The 22,932-nt window shown below is 37.4% G+C and overlaps 1 protein-coding gene across 2 annotated transcripts in view; it reads right to left on the bottom strand.

The window, feature by feature from the left end:
* Positions 1 to 22,932, bottom strand: part of ZFYVE9 (zinc finger FYVE-type containing 9) — a 133,517-nt gene that overhangs the window by 53,518 nt on the left and 57,067 nt on the right. For both annotated transcript variants that reach the window (XM_067726110.1, XM_067726111.1), the window contains 3 exons: positions 18,468 to 18,588; positions 14,191 to 14,313; positions 12,230 to 12,385 (listed from right to left, as the gene is read on the bottom strand). In XM_067726110.1, the coding sequence (XP_067582211.1) occupies positions 12,230 to 12,385; positions 14,191 to 14,313; positions 18,468 to 18,588 (400 nt within the window). The remainder of the gene's footprint in view (positions 1 to 12,229; positions 12,386 to 14,190; positions 14,314 to 18,467; positions 18,589 to 22,932) is intronic.

The following is a 22,932-nucleotide window of genomic DNA, read 5'->3' as shown; positions in this document are numbered from 1 at the left end:
CATTCAGAAGAAGAAATTGCTTCTATCTGGGAAGATCATCAGGGGAGAACTCATGGAGAAAGTGGTCATTGATACGACTTAAGAGAACTGATAGGATATAGATAGTCGGGGTTTCGGGAAATAGCATGGTGTGTGGGGGGGCATCAGGATCACAGGTAAAAAAGGAGGAAATCATCAAAGTATACAACAAACCAAGAACTGTTTAGTTTGGCTTCACTGTATGGGGAGACTACTAGTGGGAAATGAGACTGGAAATATAGGATCAGATTATGTAGAGCACTGAATATCAGAGTACACAGTTTATTCTAAAGGCAACACAAAGCCAATAAAGGTTTTTGAGTAGGAGAGGGAAATAACCAGAGATTAACTCCAAAAAAATAATCTGATAGATAACAATTCATTCAAATTCATGTTCTGAATGTCTGTTTGCAAAACATGAGAGTAAAACACAGAGGAGGAGACCTTCAAGATGCAGGAGTAAGATGTGGAGATCACCTTCCTCCCCACAAATACATCAAAAATACATCTACATATGGAACAACTCCTACAGAACACCTACTGAACACTGGAAAAAAACCTCAGACTTCCCAAAAGGCAACAAAATCCCCACGTACCTGGATAGGGCAAAAGAAAAAAGAATAAATAGAGACAAAAGAATAGGGATGGGACCTAAACCTCTGGGAGGGAGCTGTGAAGGAGGAAAAGTTTCCACACACTAGGAAGTCCCTTCACTGGCAGGGATGCCGGGTGGGCGGGGGGGAAGCTTTAGAGCCATGGAGGAGAGTGTAGCAATAGGGGTGCAGAGGGCAAAGCGGAGAGATTCCCACACAGAGGATCGGTGCCAACCAGCACTCAGCAGCCTGAGACTGCTTGTCTCTCACCCACCAGAGCGGGTAGGGGCTGGAAGCTGAGGCTTGGGCTTTGGAGATCAGACCGCAGGGAGAGGACTGGTGCTGGCTGTGTGAAGACATCCTGAAGGGGGGCTAGTGTGCCACAGCTAGCTGGGAGGGAGGCCGGGAAAAAGTCTTCACCTGCTGGAGAGGCCAAAGACCACTGTTTCGGGGTGTGCAAGCAGAGGGGCTTCCTGCTCCATATGCCCACAGATGGCAGAGCACCACCTAAGTGAGCTTCAGAGATGGGCATGAGCCACGGCTATCATTTCAGACCCCAGAGACGGGCATGGACTGCTAACGCTGCCTCTGCTGCCACCAAGAATCCTGTGTGTAACTGCAGGTCACTTCCCACACCCCTCCCGGGAGCCTGTGCAGCACACCACTGCCACAGTCCTGTGATCCAGGGACAACTTCCCTGGGAGAACACATGGTGCACTTCACGCTGTTGCAAGGTCATGCCAGCCTCTGCTGCCGCAGGCTCGTCCCACATTCCAACTATAACTACCATACCCCTCCCTCTCCCCAGCCTGAGTGAGCAAGAGAGCCCTAATCAGCCACTGCTTTAACCCCCTCCTGTCTGGGTGGGGAACAGATGCCTGAGGGTGGCCTACGTGCAGAGACAGGGTCAAAACCAAAGCTGAACCCCAGGAGCTGTGTGAACACGGAAGAGTAAGGGAACTTTCTCCGTGCAGCCTCAGGACCAGTGGATTAAATCCCCACAATCAACTTGATAAACCCTGCAGCTGTGGAACACCTGAATAGACAATGAATGTTCCCAAAATTGAGGTGGTGGACTTTGGGAGCAACTGCTGACTTGGGATTTGCTTTCTGCATCTGACTTGTTTTTGGTTTTATGTTTATCTTAGTTTAGTTTTTAGTGCTTGTTATCATTGGTGGGTTTGTTTATTGGTTTGTTTCCTTTTTTTTTTTTTCCTTTTTTCTCCTTTTGTGAGTGTGCATGTGTATGTTACTTTCTATGATTTTGTCTGTTTTGTTTTGCTTTTAACATTTGTTTTGGGGTTTTATCTGTTCATTTTCTTTTCTTCCTTTTCTTCCAAGCCATGTGGCTGGCAGGGTCTTGGTGCTCTGGGCAGATGTTGGGCCTGAGCCTCCAAGGTGGGAGAGCTGAGTCCAGGACACTGGACCACCAGAGACCTCCCGGCCTGAAGTAATATCAATTGGCAAGAGCTCTCCCAGAGATCTCCATCTCAACACTAAGACAGAGCTCCACCCAATGGCCAGCAAGCTCCAGTGCTGGATGCCCCATGTCAAACAACTAGCAAGACAGGAATACAACACCACCCATTAGCAGAGAGGCTGCCTAAAGTCATACTAAGTTCACAGATGCCCCAAAACACACCACCGGATGCAGCCCTGCCCACCAGAAGGACAAGATCCACCCTACCCACCAGAACACAGGCACCAGTCCCCCTCACCAGGAAGCCTACACAAGCCACTGAACCAACCTCACACACTGGGGGAAGACACCAAAAATAACAGGAACTATGAACCTGCAGCCTGCAAAAAGGAGACCCCAAACACAGTAAGTTAAACATAATGAGAAGACAGAGAAATACGCAGCAGATGAAAGAGCAAGGTAAAAACCCACCAGACCAAACAAATGAAAAGGAAATAGGGAGTCTACCTGAAAAAGAATTCAGAGTAATGATAGTAAAGATGATCCAAAATCTAGGAAACAGAATGGAGAAAATACAAGAAATGTTTAACAAGTACCTAGAAGAAATAAAGAGCAAAGAAACGATGATAAATAACAATAAATGAAATTAAAACCACTCTAGAAGGATTCAATAGCAGAATCACTGAGGCAAAAGAACAGATAAGTGATCTGGAAGATAGAATAGTGGAAATAACTGCTGCAGAGCAGAATAAAGAAAACAGAATGAAAAGAATTGAGGACAGTGTCAGAGACCTCTGGGACAACATTAAAAGCACCAACATTTGAATTATAGAGGTCCCAGAAAAAGAAGAGAAAGGATCTGAGAAAATATTTCAAGGATTATATTTAAAAACTTCCCTAATATGAGAAAGGAAATAATCAAGTCCAAGAAGTGCAGAGAGTCCCATACAGGATAAATCCAAGGAGAAACACACCAAGACACATATTAATCAAACTATCAAAAATTAAATACAAAGAAAAAATATTAAAAGCAGCAAGGGAAAAGCAACAAATAACACACAAGGGAATCCCCATAAGGTTAACAGCTGATCTTTCAGCAGAAACTCTGCAAGCCAGAAGGGAGTGGCAGGACATATTTAAAGTGATGAAAGGGAAAAACCTACAACCAAGATCACTCTACCCAGCAAGGATCTCATTCAGCTTCGATGGAAAAATTAAAACCTTTACAAAAAAGCAAAAGCTAACAGAATTCAGCACGACCAAACCACCTTTACAACAAATGCTAAAGGAATTTCTCTAGGCAGGAAACACAATAGAAGGAAAAGACCTACAATAACAAACCCAAAACAATTAAGAAAATGGTAATAGGAACATAAATATTGATAATTACCTTAAATGTAAATGGATTAAATGCTCCAACCAAAAGACACAGACTGGCTGAATGGACACAAAAACAAGACCCATATATATGCTGTCTACAAGAGACCCACTTCAGACCTAGGGACACATACAGACTGAAAGTGAGGGGACGGAAAAAGATATTCCATGCAAATGGAAATCAAAAAAAAGTTGGAGTAGTAATACTCATATCAGACAAAATGGACTTTAAAATAAAGACTATTACAAGAGACAAAGAAGGACACTACATAATGATCAAGGGATCAATCCAAGAAGAAGGTATAACAATTGTAAATATTTATGCACCGAACATAGGAGCACCTCAATACATAAGGCAAATGCTAACAGCCATAAAGGGGGAAATCGACAGTAACACAATCATAGTAGGGGACTTTAACACCCCACTTTCACCAATGGACAGACCATCCAAAATGAAAATATATAAGGAAACACAAGCTGTAAATGACACATTAGACCAGATGCAATTAATTGATATTTATAGGACATTCCATCCAAAACCAACAGAATACACCTTCTTCTCATGTGCACATGGAACATTCTCCAGGATAGATAATATCTTGGGACACAAATCAAGCCTCAGTAAATTTAAGAAAACTGAAATCGTATCAAGTATCTTTTCCGACCACAATGTTATGAGACTAGATATCAATTACAAGAAAAAAACTGTAAAAAATACAAACAAATGGAGGCTAAACAATATGCTATTAAATAACCCAGAGATGAGTGAAGAAATAAAAGAGAAAATCAAAAAATACCTAGAAACAAATGACAATGAAAACACGACGACCCAAAACCTATGGGATGCAGCAAAAGCAGTTCTAAGAGGGAAGTTTATAGCAATACAATCCTATCTCAAGAAACAAGGAACATCTCAAATAAACAACCTAACTTTACACCTAAAGCAATTAGAGAAAGAAGAACAAAAACACCCCAAAGTTAGCAGAAGGAAAGAAATCATAAAGATCAGATTAGAAATAAATGAAGAAGGAATGAAGGCACAACAGCAAAGGTCAATAACACTAAAAGCTGGTTCTTTGAGAAGATAAACAAAATTGATAAAACTTTAGCCAGTCTCATCAAGAAAAAATGGGAGAATACTCAAATCATCAGAATTAGAATTGAAAAAGGAGAAGTAACAACTGGCACTGCAGAAATACAAAGGATCATGAGAGATTACTACAAGCAACCATATGCCAATAAAATGGACAACCTGGAAGAAATGGACAGATTCTTAGAAAAGTACAATCTTCCAAGACTGAACCAGTAAGAAATAGAAAATATGAACAGACCAATCACAAGCACTGAAATTGAAACTGTGATTAAAAATCTTCCAGCAAACAAAAGCCCAGGACCAGATGGCTTCACAGGCGAATTCTATCAAACATTTAGAGAAGAGCTAACACCTATCCTTCTCAAACTCTTCCAAAATATAGCAGAGGGAGGAACACTCCCAAACTCATTCTACAGGGCCACCATCACCCTGATATGAAAACCACACAAAGATGTCACAAAAAAAGAAAACTACAGGGCTTCCCTGGTGGTGCAGTGGTTGAGAGTCCGCCTGCCAATGCAAGGGACCCGGGTTCGTGCCCCGGTCCGGGAGGATCCCACAGGCTGCGGAGCGGCTGGGCCCATGAGCCATGGCTGCTGAGCCTGTGCTTCTGGAGCCTGTGCTCTGCAACGGGAGGGGCCACAGCAGTGAGAGGCCCACGTACTGCAAAAAAAAAAAAAAAGAAAAAAGAAAACTACAGGCCAATGTCACTGATGAACATAGATGCAAAAATCGTCAACAAAATACTAGCAAATAGAATCCAATAGCACATAAAAAGGATCATACACCATGATCAAGTGGGGTTTATCCCAGGAATGCAAGGATTCTTCAATATATGCAAATGAATCAATGTGATACACGATATCAACAAACTGAAGGATAAAAACCATACAATAATCTCAATAGACGCAGAAAGCTTTTGACAAAATTCAACACCCATTTATGATAAAAACTTTCCAGAAAGTGGGCAGGGAGGGAACCTACCTCAACATAATAAAGGCCATATATGACAAACCCACAGCCAACATCATTCTCAATGGTGGAAAACTGAAACCATCTCCTCAAAGATTAGGAACAAGGCAAGGCTGCCCACTCTCACCGCTTTTATTCAACATAGTTTTGGAATTTTTAGCCACGGCAATCATAGAAGAAAAAGAAATAAAAGGAATCCAAATCAGAAAAGAAGACGTAAAACTGTCACTGCCTGCAGATGACATGATACTATACATAGAGAATCCTAAAGATGCTACCAGAAAGCTACTAGAGCTAATCAATGAATTTGGTAAAGCAGCAGGAGACAAAATTAATGCACAGAAATCTTTTGCATTCCCATACACTAATTACAAACTATCTGAAAGAAATTAAGGAAACACTCCCATTTACCACTGCAACTAAAAGAGTAAAATACCTAGGAATAAACCTACCTAAGGAGACAAAAGACCTGTATGCAGAAAACCATAAGACAATGATGAAAGAAATTAAAGACGACACAAACAGAGGGAGAAATGTACCGTGTTCCTGGACTAGAAGAATCAACATTGTGAAAATGATTATACTACCAAAGGCATTTTTCACAGAACTAGAACAAAAAATTTTACAATTTGTATGGAAACACAAAAGACCCCGAATAGCCAAAGCAATCTTGAGAAAGAAAAACAGACCTGGAGGAATCAGGCTCCCTGACTTCAGACTATACTACAAAGCTACAGTAATCAAGACTATATAGTACTGGCACAAAAACAGAAATATAGATCAATGGAACAGGATAGAAGGCTCAGTGATAAACCCACACACATATGGTCACCTTATCTTTGATAAAGGAGGCAAGATTATACAATGGAGAAAAGACAGCCTCTTCAATAAGTGGTGCTGAGAAAACTGGACAGCTTCATGTAAAAGAATGAAACTAGAACACTTCCTAACACCATACACAAAAATAAACTCAAAATGGATTAAAGACCTAAATGTAAGGCCAAACACTATAAAACTCTTCGATGAAAACATTGGCAGAACACTCTATGATATACATCACAGCAAGGTCCTTTTTGACCCACTTCCTACAGAAATGGAAATAAAACCAAAAATAAACAAATAGGACCTAATGAAACTTAAAAGCTTTTGCACAGCAAAGGAAACCATAAAGAAGACGAAAAGATAACCCTCAGTACAGGAGAAAATATTTGCAAACGAAGCACCTGACAAAGGATTAATCTCCAAAATATACAAGTAGCTCACACAGCTCCATATCAAAAAAATAAACAACCCAATCCAAATATGGGTGTAAAACCTAAATAGATATTTCTCCAAAGAAGATATACAGATTGCCAACAAACACATGAAAGGATGCTCAACATCACTAATGATTAAAGAAATGCAAATCAAAACCACAATGAGGTATCACCTCACACCAGTCAGAATGGCCATCATCAAAAAATCTACAAACAATAAATGCTGGAGAGGGTGTGGAAAAAAGGGAAACTTCTTGCATGGTTGGTGGGAATGCAAATTGATACAGTCACTATGGAGAACAGTATGGAGGTTCCTTAAAAAACTAAAAATAGAACTACCATATGACCCAGCAATCCCACAACTGGGCATATACCCTGAGAAAGCCATAATTCAAAAAGAGACATGTACCACAATGTTCATTGCAGCACTATTCACAATAGCCAGGACATGGAAGTAACCTAAGTGTCCATCGACAGAAGAATGGATAAAGAACATGTGGCACATATACACAATGGAATATTACTCAGCCATAAAAAGAAACGAAATTGAGTTATTTGTAGTGAGATGGATGGAACTAGAGTCTGTCATACAGAGTGAAGTAAGTCAGAAAGAGTAAAACAAATACTGTGTGCTAACACATATATATGGAATCTAAAAAAAAATGATTCTGATGAACCCAGGGGCAGGACTGGAATAAATATGCAGACGTAGAGAATGGACTTCAGGACACAGGGGATGGTGGGGAGAGCGTAAGCTGGGATGAAGTGAGAGAGTGGCATGGACATATACACACTACTAAATGATGTAAAATAGATAGCTAGTAGGAAGCAGCTGCATCACACAGGGAGATCAGCTCAGTGTTTTGTGATCACCTAAAGGGGTGGGATAGGGAGGGTGGGAGGGAGGCACAAGAGGGAGGGGATATGGGGATATATGTATAGGTATAGCTGATTCACTTTGTTTTACAGCAGAAACTAACAGAACATTGTAAAGCAATTATACTCCAGTAAAGATGTTAAAAAAATAAAAAACAGAGTAAGGGAGGGGAGAAGGGGAGAAATAATATACAATCTAGAACCTCCCATGGCACTACATTATCCAGAAGGCACCCTGAAACTCTCAGAATGTTATTTTTCACAAAATACCATTTTCCCCCTCACTGTGGAAAGCATAAGCAATGACATGTAACAAAAAAATTTTATATATACTAAATGAGAAACATACATAGACATAGATATATATACATACACACATATTATTATTAATACATGTAGTTTAGATTAAAAATCTGTAAAAATATTATAAAGAGAGTTCATGGATGTTCATACAAAAATCACAGTGAAATAATATACTAAGCTTCTACCCTGATTATCTACACATGGGATTCTTAATAAAATACGCATAGCACATATGTATTATCCATATCTGTTTTTTAAAAACTGCTATACTATTAATATACACACATAGGCAACTGATATAATTCATAGACTACTTTAGTCCTAATTCTGTCACCAGCTAGGTCTGTGATTTGAGCAAGCCATTTAACACTTCTAGATCTCACTTTCTTCATCTGAAAAATGAAGCATTATACTAGATAATGTAAGTTCCCTACTAGCTCCAATATTTTGTAAGCTGTGAAATGATTCCTTTTCAAGGAGAGAGACAGAAACAGAGCCTTACAGCTCACTCATTACTTAAAATACTATTTACTTAGATATGTTTATATATGCCCTCACCTCATAGATAACATTTAATACAGCTTAGATGTATTACAGTCTGACCTTAGTCTTACTTAGTCTTACTATCACTTCCAAGTGATTTTTGTTGTAATATTTTTGCATTTCAATATGCTAGTTCAAAATGCACTCTATTGATATATAAGGATACTTTTAAAAGATGAGTAACCATTTATGGTAAACATATATTTTAATGACTCATGTAATGATTCACATCCTTTCCTTGTTGGTATTTCTTGGAGTTCCATTCATAGATCTAGTCTCTTCACACTGGCCTATCCCATTCACAGCCATAGTTTAAAACTATCACAAAAATGCTGGTCTTCCACATCTGTATTTTAGCCCAGATCTACCTCCTGAAGGCTCTATTTATGTATTCATCTTTCATTTACATATTACCATCTGTTGCCATTATTTGAAATCCAACACACTGAACGAAGAACTCATCTCCCACTCCTCTGCCAAATCTGCTCTTCTTCCTCTATTCACTGCCTCAATGAATAAGAACGAAGTCCACTCAGGTGCTCAAGCCAGAAATCTAAAGCCAACTTTGACTTGTCCTCTCTCACTCCTCACATCCAATTAGTTATGAAATCTTATTGAACTGAGGCATCACTCTTTTATATCTCTTCAATACTCTTTATTCCCACTGCCATTATTGGTAATATCCTAATTTCTTACTGGATCCTGACAATAGCTTTTTTAAAAATAACAAATGTTGGCAAGGATATGAAGAAAAGGGAACCCTAGTATACTGTTTGTGGGAATGTAAATTGGTGCAGCCACTATGGAACAGTATGGAGGTTTCTCAAAAAATTAAAAATAGAACTACCATATGATCCTTCAATTCCACTTCTGGGTATTCATCTGAAGGAAATGAAAACACTAACTAGGAAAGATATCCACACCCCCACGTTCACTGCAGTATTATTTTTAACAGCCAAGACATGGAAGTAACTTAAGTGTTGACAGATGAATGTAAAGAAAGCATGGTATGTACATTCAATGGAATATTATTGTCATTAAAAAGAAGGAAATCCTGTCATTTTCCACAACACATATATACCTTGAGGGCATCATGCTAAGTGAAATAAGTTAGAGAAAGATAAATACTGTATGATCTCACTTATATGTAGAATCTAAGCAAACAAACATACACTGAACTCATAGATACAGGGAACAGACTGGTGATTACCAGAGGTGAGGGTTTAAGGGCAAGTGAAATGCGTGAAGGCAGTCCAAAGGTACAAACTTCCAGTTAATAAGATAAATAAGTACTGAGGATGTAGGTACAGCATGGTGGCTATAGTTAACAGTAATGTACTATATATTTGAAAGTTGCTAAGAGAGTAGACCTTAAAAGTTTTCATCACAAAGAAAAAAAAATTTGTAACTATGTGTGATGATGGATGTTAACTAGACTTATTGATAATTTCACAATGTATACATATATCGAATCATTATAGTGTACACCTGAAACTAATATAATGTATGTGTCAATTATATCAATAAAAATTTTAAGTCAACTTTATTGAGGTATTATTTACACGGAATAATACCTACATATTTTAATTATACAGTTCAATGAGTTTTGAAAAATGTAAACACCCATGTAACCACTATTCCAATCACTATACAGAACATTTATATCAACCCAGAGAGTTCCCAGGGCCCGTCTACAATCAATTCTAGTGCTTGCACCCACACCTCACCCCAGACACACAATGATCTAATTTCCATCACCACAGATTCATTTTGCCTATTCCAGAGAATCACATAAATGTAACCACATAATATGTACTTTTTTGTGTCTGGCTTCTTTTGTTCAGTATTACTGTCTGTGAACTTCATCCATGTTACTGCATGTATCAGCAGTTTGTTTATCTTTCATTGTTATGCCGTATTCTAGTGCTCATCCACTTTAAGTTTGTTTATCCACTGTAATTGCTTCTTATCTGCTCTACCTGCTACCAGACACACAGACTTTGATCCATTTTCATACTGCTTCTAGAGTCATCTTTCTAAAACGCAAATCTGGTTATGTCATTCATTTCTTTCAATGGCTCCTCACTGCCTGCAGAATAAAGGACAAACTCCTAATCAAGACATTCATGAACCTCCCATGCCCTAGTCCCTGATGCCCTCTCAAAACCCATATAGGGCTTCCCTGGTGGCACAGTGGTTGAGAGTCCGCCTGCCGATGCAGGGGACGCGGGTTCGTGCCCCGGTCTGGGAGGATCCCACATGCCGCGAAGCGGCTGGGCCTGTGAGCTATGGCCGCTGAGCCTGTGCGTCCGGAGCCTGTGCTCTGCAACGGGAGAGGCCACAACAGAGAGAGGCCCACGTATCTCAAAAAAAAAAAAACAAAAACCATATAAACATGCAATCTGAATACATTCAAACTGAGGGGAAAAAAAAGAATGTTTCAAGTAATTTCTGGAATGAAATTTAGGCCTAGAGGCTCCAGATGACTTCAAATTAACCCCATACATTTTGGAACTGACACAAATACTGAACAGTAAATACTGAACTGTACTTCACAGGTATCATGTGGTCAATTTCTAACATAGCACCTTGCCTTTATGTAATATTTCACCTAAAATATCATAATTATGACATAAAGGCATAATCTTTTATGCATAAGCCATAACCACATTAAAGATGAAACTTTGTATCATGCTTTTGTACTTATTTCAAGAGCATTTTCCATAAAAATACTACTTTTAATAGCTAAAAAATATTCTAAAAAAGATGCATTCATCTAAAAAATATAACACACTTAAACTTTTTTCCTATAGCTGGGCATTTAGGTTGCCTCTAAACTTTTGTGTTAAAATTAAGTAATACTATAATAAACACTTTCATGTACAAAGTGTATTTTACATTTCAGATAATTTCTTTGGCATAGAATCCCACAAGGGGAATTACCTGCATTCAGAAAGTATGAATAATTTATTATTTTAATATATTTATTAAAACATTATCAAATAACATATGAAAATAATTGTAATACCTTGGCTACCCTCACCCCACCCCAGTCTTGCTTCTCAGGGATAATCTCATTTATTATTCACTTGCTTTAGTTCTTATACTACACTTTCCCTATTTATCAACTACAGACATTATTTTTTGACTTTTTATCATGATAAATGAGCACTTAGCTCAATTACACTACTTCTTACCTCCTCTATTAAACCTGCGGAAGGTTAACTTTGTAATGTCAAATAATACACTTAATTCTCTCTCAGCTTTTAATAGTATGTCTTTATATTAGTATCCTTAGTCTTTTCCAACTTCTAATAGCTATGCATTTACTTTTACATTGTTACAGGTAACAACATTTACAATTTATTTTGAAACCATAATAAAGTTGTCCATGCTAATGGTTTTTGAAACTTGAAAATTAAATGAATATTTACATTATGATTATATAAATATTGTTAACTGAAGTAGTAAGTTATCATTATGCTTCCTTCTACCGGATACCAATACTATATCCCCTAGGCCACTCAAAGGAAAATATTCTTACATCATGGTCAATGGATTATCTTACAACTCTGATTCTAGCCATTATAAAATAGTAACAACGTTTCACATAAAGTATTAAAAGTTATAACTTCCAAAAACCATGCCAAGTTCTAACTTGCCAATACTACCAAAGTCCAATGCCAGGTTTCCAAATTTAAGACTATTATTTTGCATCTGAGTCCAAAATTTTTTATCATCTGTAAAGGGTACAGACTAAGTCAGAAAGTATCCCCACCTGCCAGAGCATCCCGATAAAGCTGCACAAAATGGTTAAAGATATCCTTCGGCAAGCATTTTTCATCCGGTAGACACTGTAGAAGAATGACTATCTCAGACTGACCCACTGCATGCATTCCCTTGGTTGTGAAACACCAGCACTTCCTGTTCACATCTGTAGATGAAATAAAAAGAAATGAAGACATTCTTTTCAATCCTTACCCTTAAGAAATGCACAGACATCTTTGTTATAATACACCAAAGAATAAAATAGATCACACTGAGTCTGTATAATTCTGCTGTGAACTGTCACTGCACTGAGCCAAAGGACTATTGCAGAAAATAAAGCATACCAATGCCTCTTGCTCTAAGCAAACACTTAGAAAAACAACTGGAAGGGAAGTAAAAGAAGTAATAGTGAAAGAAAGTGCACTAAAAACTTTTAACTTCTATTATAAAAAGGTGTATTAAAAGAAACAACATTCCATTAACAATGAAATAAATTATACCAAACTATGCATCCTCAGCTATAATGATTAAAGGATATATTCCCCCACCTATGTGTGTGTGTGTATAATTAAATCACTTTACTAAGGGAAATAATTAAAACTAGAAACAAGAAAAACAATAAAAGCAATTATTATAGCCTTGGATTCAGGCTATGGCCTAAAGAAAATATATTTTGATATATACTTATTAAATTTAACCTGTGACTAAAAGAGTCTAGCTATTTAAATTATAGTTTTCCTGGGAGAAAATTCTAGATAATCAGCAACAGGACTTTACTTGACTTCATCTGGTAAAAAGCAGTGAAACAGATGGCTTTTCTGGACTAATTACTTCTACTTCTTCACTTTAAGGCTATGTAGAATCACAACAGCACAAGCTATACGTAGTTCAAAAATAATGTTCAATCCTTGATATTTTTATTATTTGTATGCCAACACAACAAGATCCCCAATGGAACTGAAAAAGGGTTCAAATAAAATTATGGATATCATGTAAATCAACACTAATAAAAGATTCCTTTCTTTCATTCTGTGAATTGTTTCTTTATATACCTAAACAAGAGGTGCCAATCCAACTATATTAAGATGGTGCACACTTAAGGAACTCTAGGTTAGCTATTTTCTAAGCATAACTTATAAACTAGATACGGTAAATTGAAATTTCCAGCAAATTATTTTAAAATATGATCCTAGAAGGAAAGGTGGCAAGCATTAGCAGCTGGCCAAACATACAAGGGTGTGATTAGCAAACAAACCAGAAACCTGCATTTCATTTATACAGAACCTCTGAAGAATTTAGTATATTGGTGTTTCTGGTTTCCAAGGACAACTTAAAAGAAATACATAATAGGAACTGGAGGACTGTTCCCCAATGCTTCCTTCCTCTCTCCAAAACTCTGCCTATTAACATTCATCCAGTGCAAATGCATTCTCTATTTTCCAATACCATACTGGATTCAAGATTCTAGGTTACTATCCTCTCTCTTATTCTGATACCTAAGAAGCTAGCGCCAAGAACTGAGAAGTTTCTTCTGAATCCTAAATTGTGACGTACTGAAGTTTTACTATGTGTTAGTTAACACTTCTCCCAAATAAGGTTTTGCACCACGATTAAGGTTTCTGGGATTTAAACCTAGCATGTAAATTGACCCCCCTGGATAATTTATCCACCTCCAGTTATTCTGGTGGTAAGCTGTGACTTAGCATACCCATCTCAGGAAGAACTTAACTCAGATGAGTTCAAGTTTCGTTTGGCTTTCCTCCATGGAGAATTCACCTATCTCACCCTTTGACTAAAAGCAAGTCTCAATCAGTCCAACAGTTGTCCTTGGGGATATATAATTTTATACAAACCAACTTCTTCCGTACCCAGTTTTCATTAAGATGTGGCTCTACATAAAAATACTTGCGTGTAATGAATTTAATGACTCAGTATCTCATTTTAATTTAAAAAAACAAATTTCCAACTTACAATTTACAATTTTAACCATTGACAACAAATTTGCATTTAAAACAAATACAAGTGGGTCAGGGCCACCATCCTCCAATTGCTGCATTACTGAAATCTGTGATGGTTTCTCTTCTACAGCATAGTCTGTAAGGGGAGAAAACAATGTAAGCCATTGGTTAAAGAGACAAATCAAGACAGAAATCTGTTGGAGGAATGGCCTTATTATTCACAGGAAAGAGATAAGCAATTGATTTGTACACAGGTTTCACAGGGTGAACACAGGTTTATATCTGCTATCCGAGTGGCATATTAATAGTGCCCCTTTCACTCTTAAAAGTGCTCTAGTCCAGTTTGGATGATAACATGGTTATCCTATTTATAGACTTCTCCACGCAATGGTTTAGGCCACAGTCTAAAAACAACCCTTTGATTTAACAAAAATCCTCCAACTATCATAATAAGAATTTCACATATTACATGTTCTAAGACCAACATTTAAAATAATCCATGATATACAAGTAAGTGATAATACACTAGTTACCTCTAGAAAGGATGTCTAGGGGTTGAAGCAGAGGGGAATCCTACTTTTTACTCTATATGCTTTTGTACTGTTGAGATTTTTTACCATTAAAAAAAATCAAACTTTAAAAAATGCACCCAGACAATAAAAGTATCATAAGCGACTGGTTTTATGAAACAATTCCTCTAAGTATAAGTCAAGAAAGAGTTCAGTACAAAATAACACCATTTCCCACTGACCAATAGAAACCAAAATGTATTTTGGAAATGTATCAATGAAAATATTTACTGAAAAAAGAAATACTAAGTGACTTTCAAAAATTTTTTTTAATTAAGTTTTTCCACTGGAATACAAAATAGCAAAATTCTGGTTAAGACATAGTAATATGATTTAAGAAAGTGAATATACAATAGATAACTAATTGCTGCTTCTTGGTAGGAGAGGTTTTGACAATTAGATTTAATGGATGTGACTTTTAATGAAAATGGAACCCTGAAATCTTATTTTAACAGCAGAGTAGGCCAATTTAATTTCTTATTAATTTAAGATTTATTAAAATAACCCAAATTTGAAACCTAAGTAGCAAATTTACTTACAAAAGAATATTTTTAGAGGGTCCTAGTAAAGGAGCAAAGGCATTATACAATCAAAAGAAGGCTTAACTTTATGTGAAAGTTCATTGTTGAACTATCTGAGGCGCAAGCTGCATTTGATAGTATGATCATTCAGCCAACACTACTGAGAGCCTAATATAGGCCCAGCACCATGCTAGGAGCAGAAGACACAAACATGAATTCAGACTGAAGGAATTCATGGTCTATAGAGAATAAAGAATCAGACCTATAAATATCTAAATTACAATGAAAAATGTGTTAATATAGTAACAGTCTATAAGAATTTCTATTTGAACAGAAATGAGGATGTAAAACACTACTACAAAGACAGCCGAGGTAGGATTCAGAGAAGTTTTCCATTAATATGGATTTTGAAAGGTTGAGGAGTTATTCAAGGAGTCTAGCATATAGAAGGGCATTCTACTCTAGACAGAGGAAAGAAAGATTAAAAAAATATTAATTACATGCCTACTTTGTACCAATTTTCTTGCTATGTACTTTCAGGTATGACATCTGATTTATTATTCATAATGACTCTTAATTAGCTATAGTTACCTAATTTTTAAAAAAAAATCTAGGAAAAATATTCAGAGAGGATAAATGACTTGCCCACTGGATCATACAGCTGGAATGGACTGTTACCAGATTAAAACTCAGGCTGGTCCAGCTCTGAAATCCATTCTCTTCCCACAATTCCACAGCATAAGAAAAAGCATGGAAGTATGAAATGTGAATATTCAGAAAACAGTAAATAACCTGTAGCATGCCTGTAAACTACCGGGGTGTTGGCTGGAAATAAAATTAGATAAGTTGAGATAAGGTTACAAGGAACACTGTATGTCATGGTAAGCAATTTATACGGAAGGCACTGGGAACCCATTGAATTTTCTAAGCAAGAACAATCTATGATAATACCTACGTTTAAAAAGATAACTGGGCCTAATCAAACTTACAAGCTTTTGCACTGCAAAGGAAACTATAAACAAAACAAAAAGAAAACCTACGGACTGGGAGAAAATATTTGCAAATGATGCGACCGACAAGGGCTTAATTTCCAAAATATACAAACAGCTCATAACAGCTTAATATCAAAAAGATAACCTAATCAAAAATGGGCAGAAGACCTAAGGAGACATTTCTCCAAAGACATACAGATGGCCAACAGGCACATGAAAAGATGCTCAACATTACTAGTTATTAGAGAAATGCAAACCAAAACCACAATGAGGTACCACCTCACACCAGTCAGAATGGCCATCATTAAAAGTCTATGAATAACAAATGTTGGAGAGGGTGTGGAAAAAAGGGAACCCTCCTACACTGTTGGTGGGAATGTAAACTGGTGAAGCCACTATGAAGAACAGTATGGAGGTTCCTCAAAAAACTAAAAAAAGAGTTGTTGCCATGTGATCTAGCAATCCCACTCCTGGGCATATACCCAGGCAAAACTATAATTTGAAAAGATACATGCACCCCTATGTTCATAGTAGCACTATTTACAATAGCCAAGACATGGAAACAACCTAAGTGTCCATCGATAGACAAATGGATAAAGAAGATGTGGTATGTGTGTGTGTGTACACACACACACACACACACACACACACACAAATGGAATATTACTAAGCCATAAAAAAGAATGAAATAATGTTATTTGCAGCTACATGGGTGGACCTAAAGATTATCATACTAAGCCAAGTAAGTCAGAAAGAGAAAGACAAATACTGTATGATATCACTTATATGTGGAATCTAAAATATGACACAAATGAACTTATCTATGAAACAGAAACAGACTCACAGACATAGAAAACAGACTTGTAGTTGCCAGGGGGGAGGAGAGTGCAGGGGAGGGTTGGATTGGGAGTTTGGGACTAGCAGATGCAAACTATTGATATTATATATAGAATGGATAAAAGACAGGTCCTATTGTATAGCACAGGGAACTATGTTCAATATCCTGGAACAAACCATGATGGAAAATAGTATCAAAAAGGATATATATATATGTATAACTGAATCACTTTGCTGTACACCAGAAATTAACACAACATTGTAAATCAACTATACTTCAAAAAGAAAGAGAACTGGCACCAATATGTAAGAGTAAATAAAGGAGAGAAAGACTGAAGGCAGGGAGACCAGGTAAAAGACGAGGACAAAACTGAGGAGATATTATTGATAAACCGTCTCGACAAAACTGAGGAGAGATTATTGATAAACCATCTCGACAAAACTGAGGAGAGATTATTGATAAATCATCTCCTGAAAATGTACTGACTGGATGCTGATCTGGATCTATCAACAAGAAACTTTTGCATAAAGATAAGCATTCTTTTTTTTTTTTTTTAATTTACTTTTTTGCTGCATTGGGTCTTCATTGTTGCGCCCGGGCTTTCTCTAGTTGCTGCGAGCGGGGGCTACTCTTTGTTGTGGTGCGCCGGCTTCTCATTGCGATGGCTTCTCTTGTTGCAGAGCATGGGCTCTAGGCACGTGGGCTTCAGCAGCTGTCGCTCACGGTCTCTAGAGCGCAGGCTCAGTAGTTGCGGTGCATGGGCTTAGTTGCTCTGCGGCATGTGGGATCTTCCCGGACCAGGGCTCGAACCCGTGTCCCCTGCATTGGCAGGTGGATTCTTAACCACTGCGCCACCAGGGAAGCCCAAGGTAAGCATTCTTTTGACTGATTAGTAACTTTGCGTCTTACCAGGACTCACTAAAAATATTTTTTAACAGAAAATTACTACTTAAGTTCAGAGCTCTCCACTTATTATATACACATTTCTGAATGTGCATTGTACTTCAAAACAAGAAGTTAAATTAATGTACTGACTGTATCATATGGGCTAATCCTAGAACTATAAGCAACTCTTCAGAGTATTATGTGCTTTGGAATATGAAGAACTGCCAATAAGCTACATTTATACACAGTGGGAATTAAAAATAATATTACATCCTTCCAACATAGGAAATGATAATATAAAAACATAAATATCTTCTCTAAAACAATCAGTAACAGCACCAATGCTTTTCATGGCACTGAGTAGTCACCTTCTTTGTTGGAGAAGAGAAAGGTGATTATCACTTGAATTCTATCTCCTTCCCTTAATTAGAAGGCAACATTTGGCATATATAACCATCCCCGTTTAAACATTTAAGTCCACATACCTCCTTTTACACCAGTGGAGATGAGAATGGGAGGAAGGCCATCTTCAGGAATAAGGTTCATTGCACTGCCAACAGGACTTCCAACCTGAGTTATACTTCCAGAGAATAGAGAAATATCCGTCTAGGAAAAGCAAATAAGCAAAGAGAGCATTACACACAGTTGAAGACTTCTGCAGAACAAACTCAAGACTACAAATGGGAATTTAAGTGAAAATTTCATATTCATACTTTTTGAAAGAGAGCACAAGATACTCATTAACCTGTGGTTTCCCAAGGACTGGGCTTATACTATGAAAATGTTTATAATTGTATAGTTTCTCCTTTTGGCATCATCAAATCATAGTAATGAGAGAAAAGATCTTGTAACCTGGGTTAAAGCTTCCTTTACCAAGGTTTCTTTTGCCATAAAAGAAAAATATTTTTTAAACTTGCAGTGGCAACAGAAAAAAACTTCCAATATTATCTCGTAATTTCTGAACCTTGAGAATTGGGGTGACCGTTGTACAACAATGTGAATGTAATTAAAAATGATTAAAATGGTAAATTTTATTTTATGTCTTTTTTACCACAATAAAAATAATTAACTTTGATGAAGGAGTTTTCATTTACTTTGTCATGAAATTAAACTTCAAGTTCATTTTTCTTTGCATTAATATGAAGATCACATTAACTACACTTAATAAAGTATAATGTTGCAAAATACATTGAGTGGGGTTAAATCCACTTAACAATTTAATAGAATATGCTCAAAGATCTATTAAAATGATGCTCTATATTCTTCTTAAGCAAGAAATAGAAGTTTTAAGCACTATTTACAATAGCCAAGGCATGGAAGCAACCTAAGCATCCACTGACAGATGAATGGGTAAAGAAGATGTGGTACGTACACACACACACACACACACACACACACACACACACAGGAATATTACTCAGCCATAAAAAAGAAGGAAATAATGCCATGTGTAGCAACATGGATGGACCTAGAGATTATCATACTAAGTGAAGTAAGCCAGAAAGAGAAAGACAAATATATCACTTATATGTGGAATCTAAAAAAAAATGATACAAATGAACTTACTTACAAACAGACTCACAGACTTAGAAAACAAACTTATGTCTACCAAAGGGGAAGGGTGGGGGGGGGTGATAAATTAGGAGCTTGGAATTAACAGATACACACCAGTTTACATAAAATAGATAAACAACAAGGTCCTACAGTATAGTACATGGAACTATATTCAGTATCTTGTAACAATCTATAAAGGAAAAGAATCTGAAAAAGAATATATATATATATATATATATATATATATATATATATATATATATATATATATATAAAACGGAATCACTTTGCTGTACACCAGAAATTAATACAACATTGTAAATCAATAATACTTCCATTTTTAAAAAAGAAAGCTTTTAAGAAGTTAAAGGAAAAGCATATAAAAACTTTTTAACATGTTTAGGGACTTCCCTGGTGGCACAGTGGCTGGGACTCTGTGCTCCCAATGCGAGGGGCCCTGGTTTGGTCCCTCACTGGGGGGCTGGGTGCCGCATGCATGCTGCAGCTGGGAGTTTGCATGCCGCAACTAGGGAGCCTGCCAGCCGCAACTGGGGGGCCCACGAGCCGCAGCTGGGGAGCCCGCCTGTCGCAGCTAGGACCCGGCACAACCACATGAATAATAAAATAAGTAAAAAAATTTTTAAATACATAGGATTCTCATTTTAAAAAAACTGTTTAACATGTATAAAAATGTTTATAGCAGCTTTACTCAAATAGCCAAAGTGTGGAAACAATCCAAATGTCCATTAATAGGAAAATAGATAAATTGTGGTACAGCCATATGATGGAATATTACTCAGAAATAAAAATATTTACTTTTGAGGCACACAACACAGATAAATCTCATTAAGTATTTTTAAAATAAATTTATTTATTTATTGGCTGCATTGGGTCTTCGTTGCTGCGCACGGGCTTTCTCTAGTTGCGATGAGTAGGAGCTACTCTTTGTTGCAGTGCGCAGGCTTCTCATTGCAGTGGCTTCTCTTTGTTGTGGAGCATGAACTCTAGGCACTCGGGCTTTAGTAGCTGTGGCTCACAGGCTCTAGACCACAGGCTCAGTAGTTCCGGCGCTCAGGCTTAGCTGCTCTGCGGCATGTGGGATCTTTCCAGACCAGGGCTCAAACCCGTGTCCCCTGCATTGGCAGGCAGATTCTTAACCACTGTGCCACCAGGGAAGTACCTCATTAAGTATTAGAGTTTAAGAAGCTAGACACAAAACATTATATATTATATTTTTCCATTTATATGAAATTCAAAAGCAGGCAAAACTAATCTATGGTGATACAAGTCCGAATAATGGTTACCTTGGGGGAAAGGGGGCAGGTATTGACAGAAAAAGGGCATGAAGGAAACTTCTATAGTGATAGAAATGTTCTGTGTATCTTTATCTAGGTGGTGGTTACACGGGTGTGTGTCTCTATATGTATATATAGAGACACACACACATATATGTATGTTCATCATGTGTTTCCTAAAGATTAATGCTCCTTAAGTACTTTGCTATATATATTTTACACTTGAATAAAGATTAAAACTATTTTAAAAAATGCCTATGTCTTATATTTTTGTCTATACTGTCTATAATTTAGGACTGTAAGTTTTTAGTGGGTTTTTGCTAAAATTTTTGCAGTGTTCTCAGTACATCGTCCTATTAGGAAATGTGGAAAATTGTATTGGCTAAACATTACTGATTTGAAGTAAATCAATAAAGTTAGATTTAGAATAGGAAATAAAGTAACCTATTCTAACTTGCTATTTAGTGATGCATAAATCTACCTTTTGATATTGTAAGAAGTGGTCATCTGGCTTCTACTTAAATATCACCTATGAAAAGAAGTTGTTTCATTTACTGAGCACCTTTTAAGTGCCAGGCACTCTATTATTAGGTCATAAAGATGACAAAAATATATTCAACTCTGACCCTAAAGAATTTGTTTTCCCTCATTTTACCAGATAAATATTAAAATAAAGTGTTGAACAATGTGAGAGCACAGAAATAAAATAACTAACTTGTTTGTTTCTCTTAAACTGACCTGAACTTTGTTTCCTTATAATAGTAATTCACTAGAGCTTCCTCATTCATTCAAAACATTTATGCTTTAAGAACCTATCATCGGGGCTTCCCTGGTGGTGCAGTGGTTAAGAATCCGCCTGCCAATGCAGGGGACACGGGTTCAAGCCCTGGTCCAGGAAGATCCCACATGCCGCGGAGGAACTAAGCCCATGCGCCACAACTACTGAGTCTGCGCTCCAGAACCCACGCGCCACAACTACTGAGCCCATGCGCCACAACTACTGAAGCCTGTGATCCTAGAGCCCGTGCTCTGCAACAAGAGAAGCCACTGCAATGAGAAGCCTGCGCACGGCAATGAAGAGCAGCCCCCGCTCACCGCAACTAGAGAAAGCCCATGCACAGCAACGAAGACCCAGCACAGCCCCCCAAAATAAATAAATAAAAATTTTAAAAAAAGAACCTATCATATAATTTAAGAGATGTACACGAAGTTTTGTAGAAAGAAAAAAGTCATCACTGTATAAACACTATAGTTATAATTGATTTAGGTAAGATTGTCAAAGGACAGTAAAATCAGGGGACTTCCCTGGTAGTCCAGTGGTAAAGAATCTGCCTTACAATGCATGGGACACAGGTTTCATCCCTGGTCAGAGAATTAAGATCCCACATGCCGCGGGGCAACTAAGCCTGTGCACCACAACTACTGATCTCATGCGCCTCAACTAGAGAGCCTGTGTGCCGAAAACTACGGAGCCCACATGCCCTGGAGCCCACACGCCACAACTAGAGAGAAGCCCGCGCACCACAACAAAGAGCGCAGGGGCCACAACGAAAGATCCTGTATGCCTCAACGAAGACCGCACGTGTTGCAACTAAGACCTGAAGCAGTCAAAAATAAATAATAAAGAAATCTTTAAAAAGTAGATATATACATATATATATATATATATATATAAAGGACAGTAAAATCATTGACTGAAAGATTGTAGGGGAACAGGATACCCAGAGTCTCAAAGTATCACCCCTCACTTTACTTCTTAATTGCAAAGAGGAAAAGCTACTTTTGCAGTGGAGAAACACAGGAGACATCAATTTAACCAATTATCAAACAGATACTTCTTGATGTGTTCCACTAAGAAATGACCATCACTTATGGTAGTATTATTCTTGCCAAAAATATTTAATCTGAAACTAAAATCATGAGGAAAAACCCAGAAAACAGAAATTAAGGACTTTATGCCAAACATGGCCTAAATGCTTCCAAAATGTTAATGATGTGGAAGACAAAAAAGTGGGAGAACTGTTCTAAATTAAAGAAAATCAAAGAAACATGAGAACTAAATGCAATTGTGATCCTTGATGGTATGCTAATTTTTTAAAAA

The sequence above is a fragment of the Pseudorca crassidens genome, chromosome 2, assembly GCF_039906515.1.
Source record: "Pseudorca crassidens isolate mPseCra1 chromosome 2, mPseCra1.hap1, whole genome shotgun sequence".
Classification (NCBI taxonomy): domain Eukaryota; kingdom Metazoa; phylum Chordata; class Mammalia; order Artiodactyla; family Delphinidae; genus Pseudorca; species Pseudorca crassidens.
Note: the sequence above shows the minus strand (reverse complement) of the source record. Positions and strands in the feature narration are given on the sequence as shown.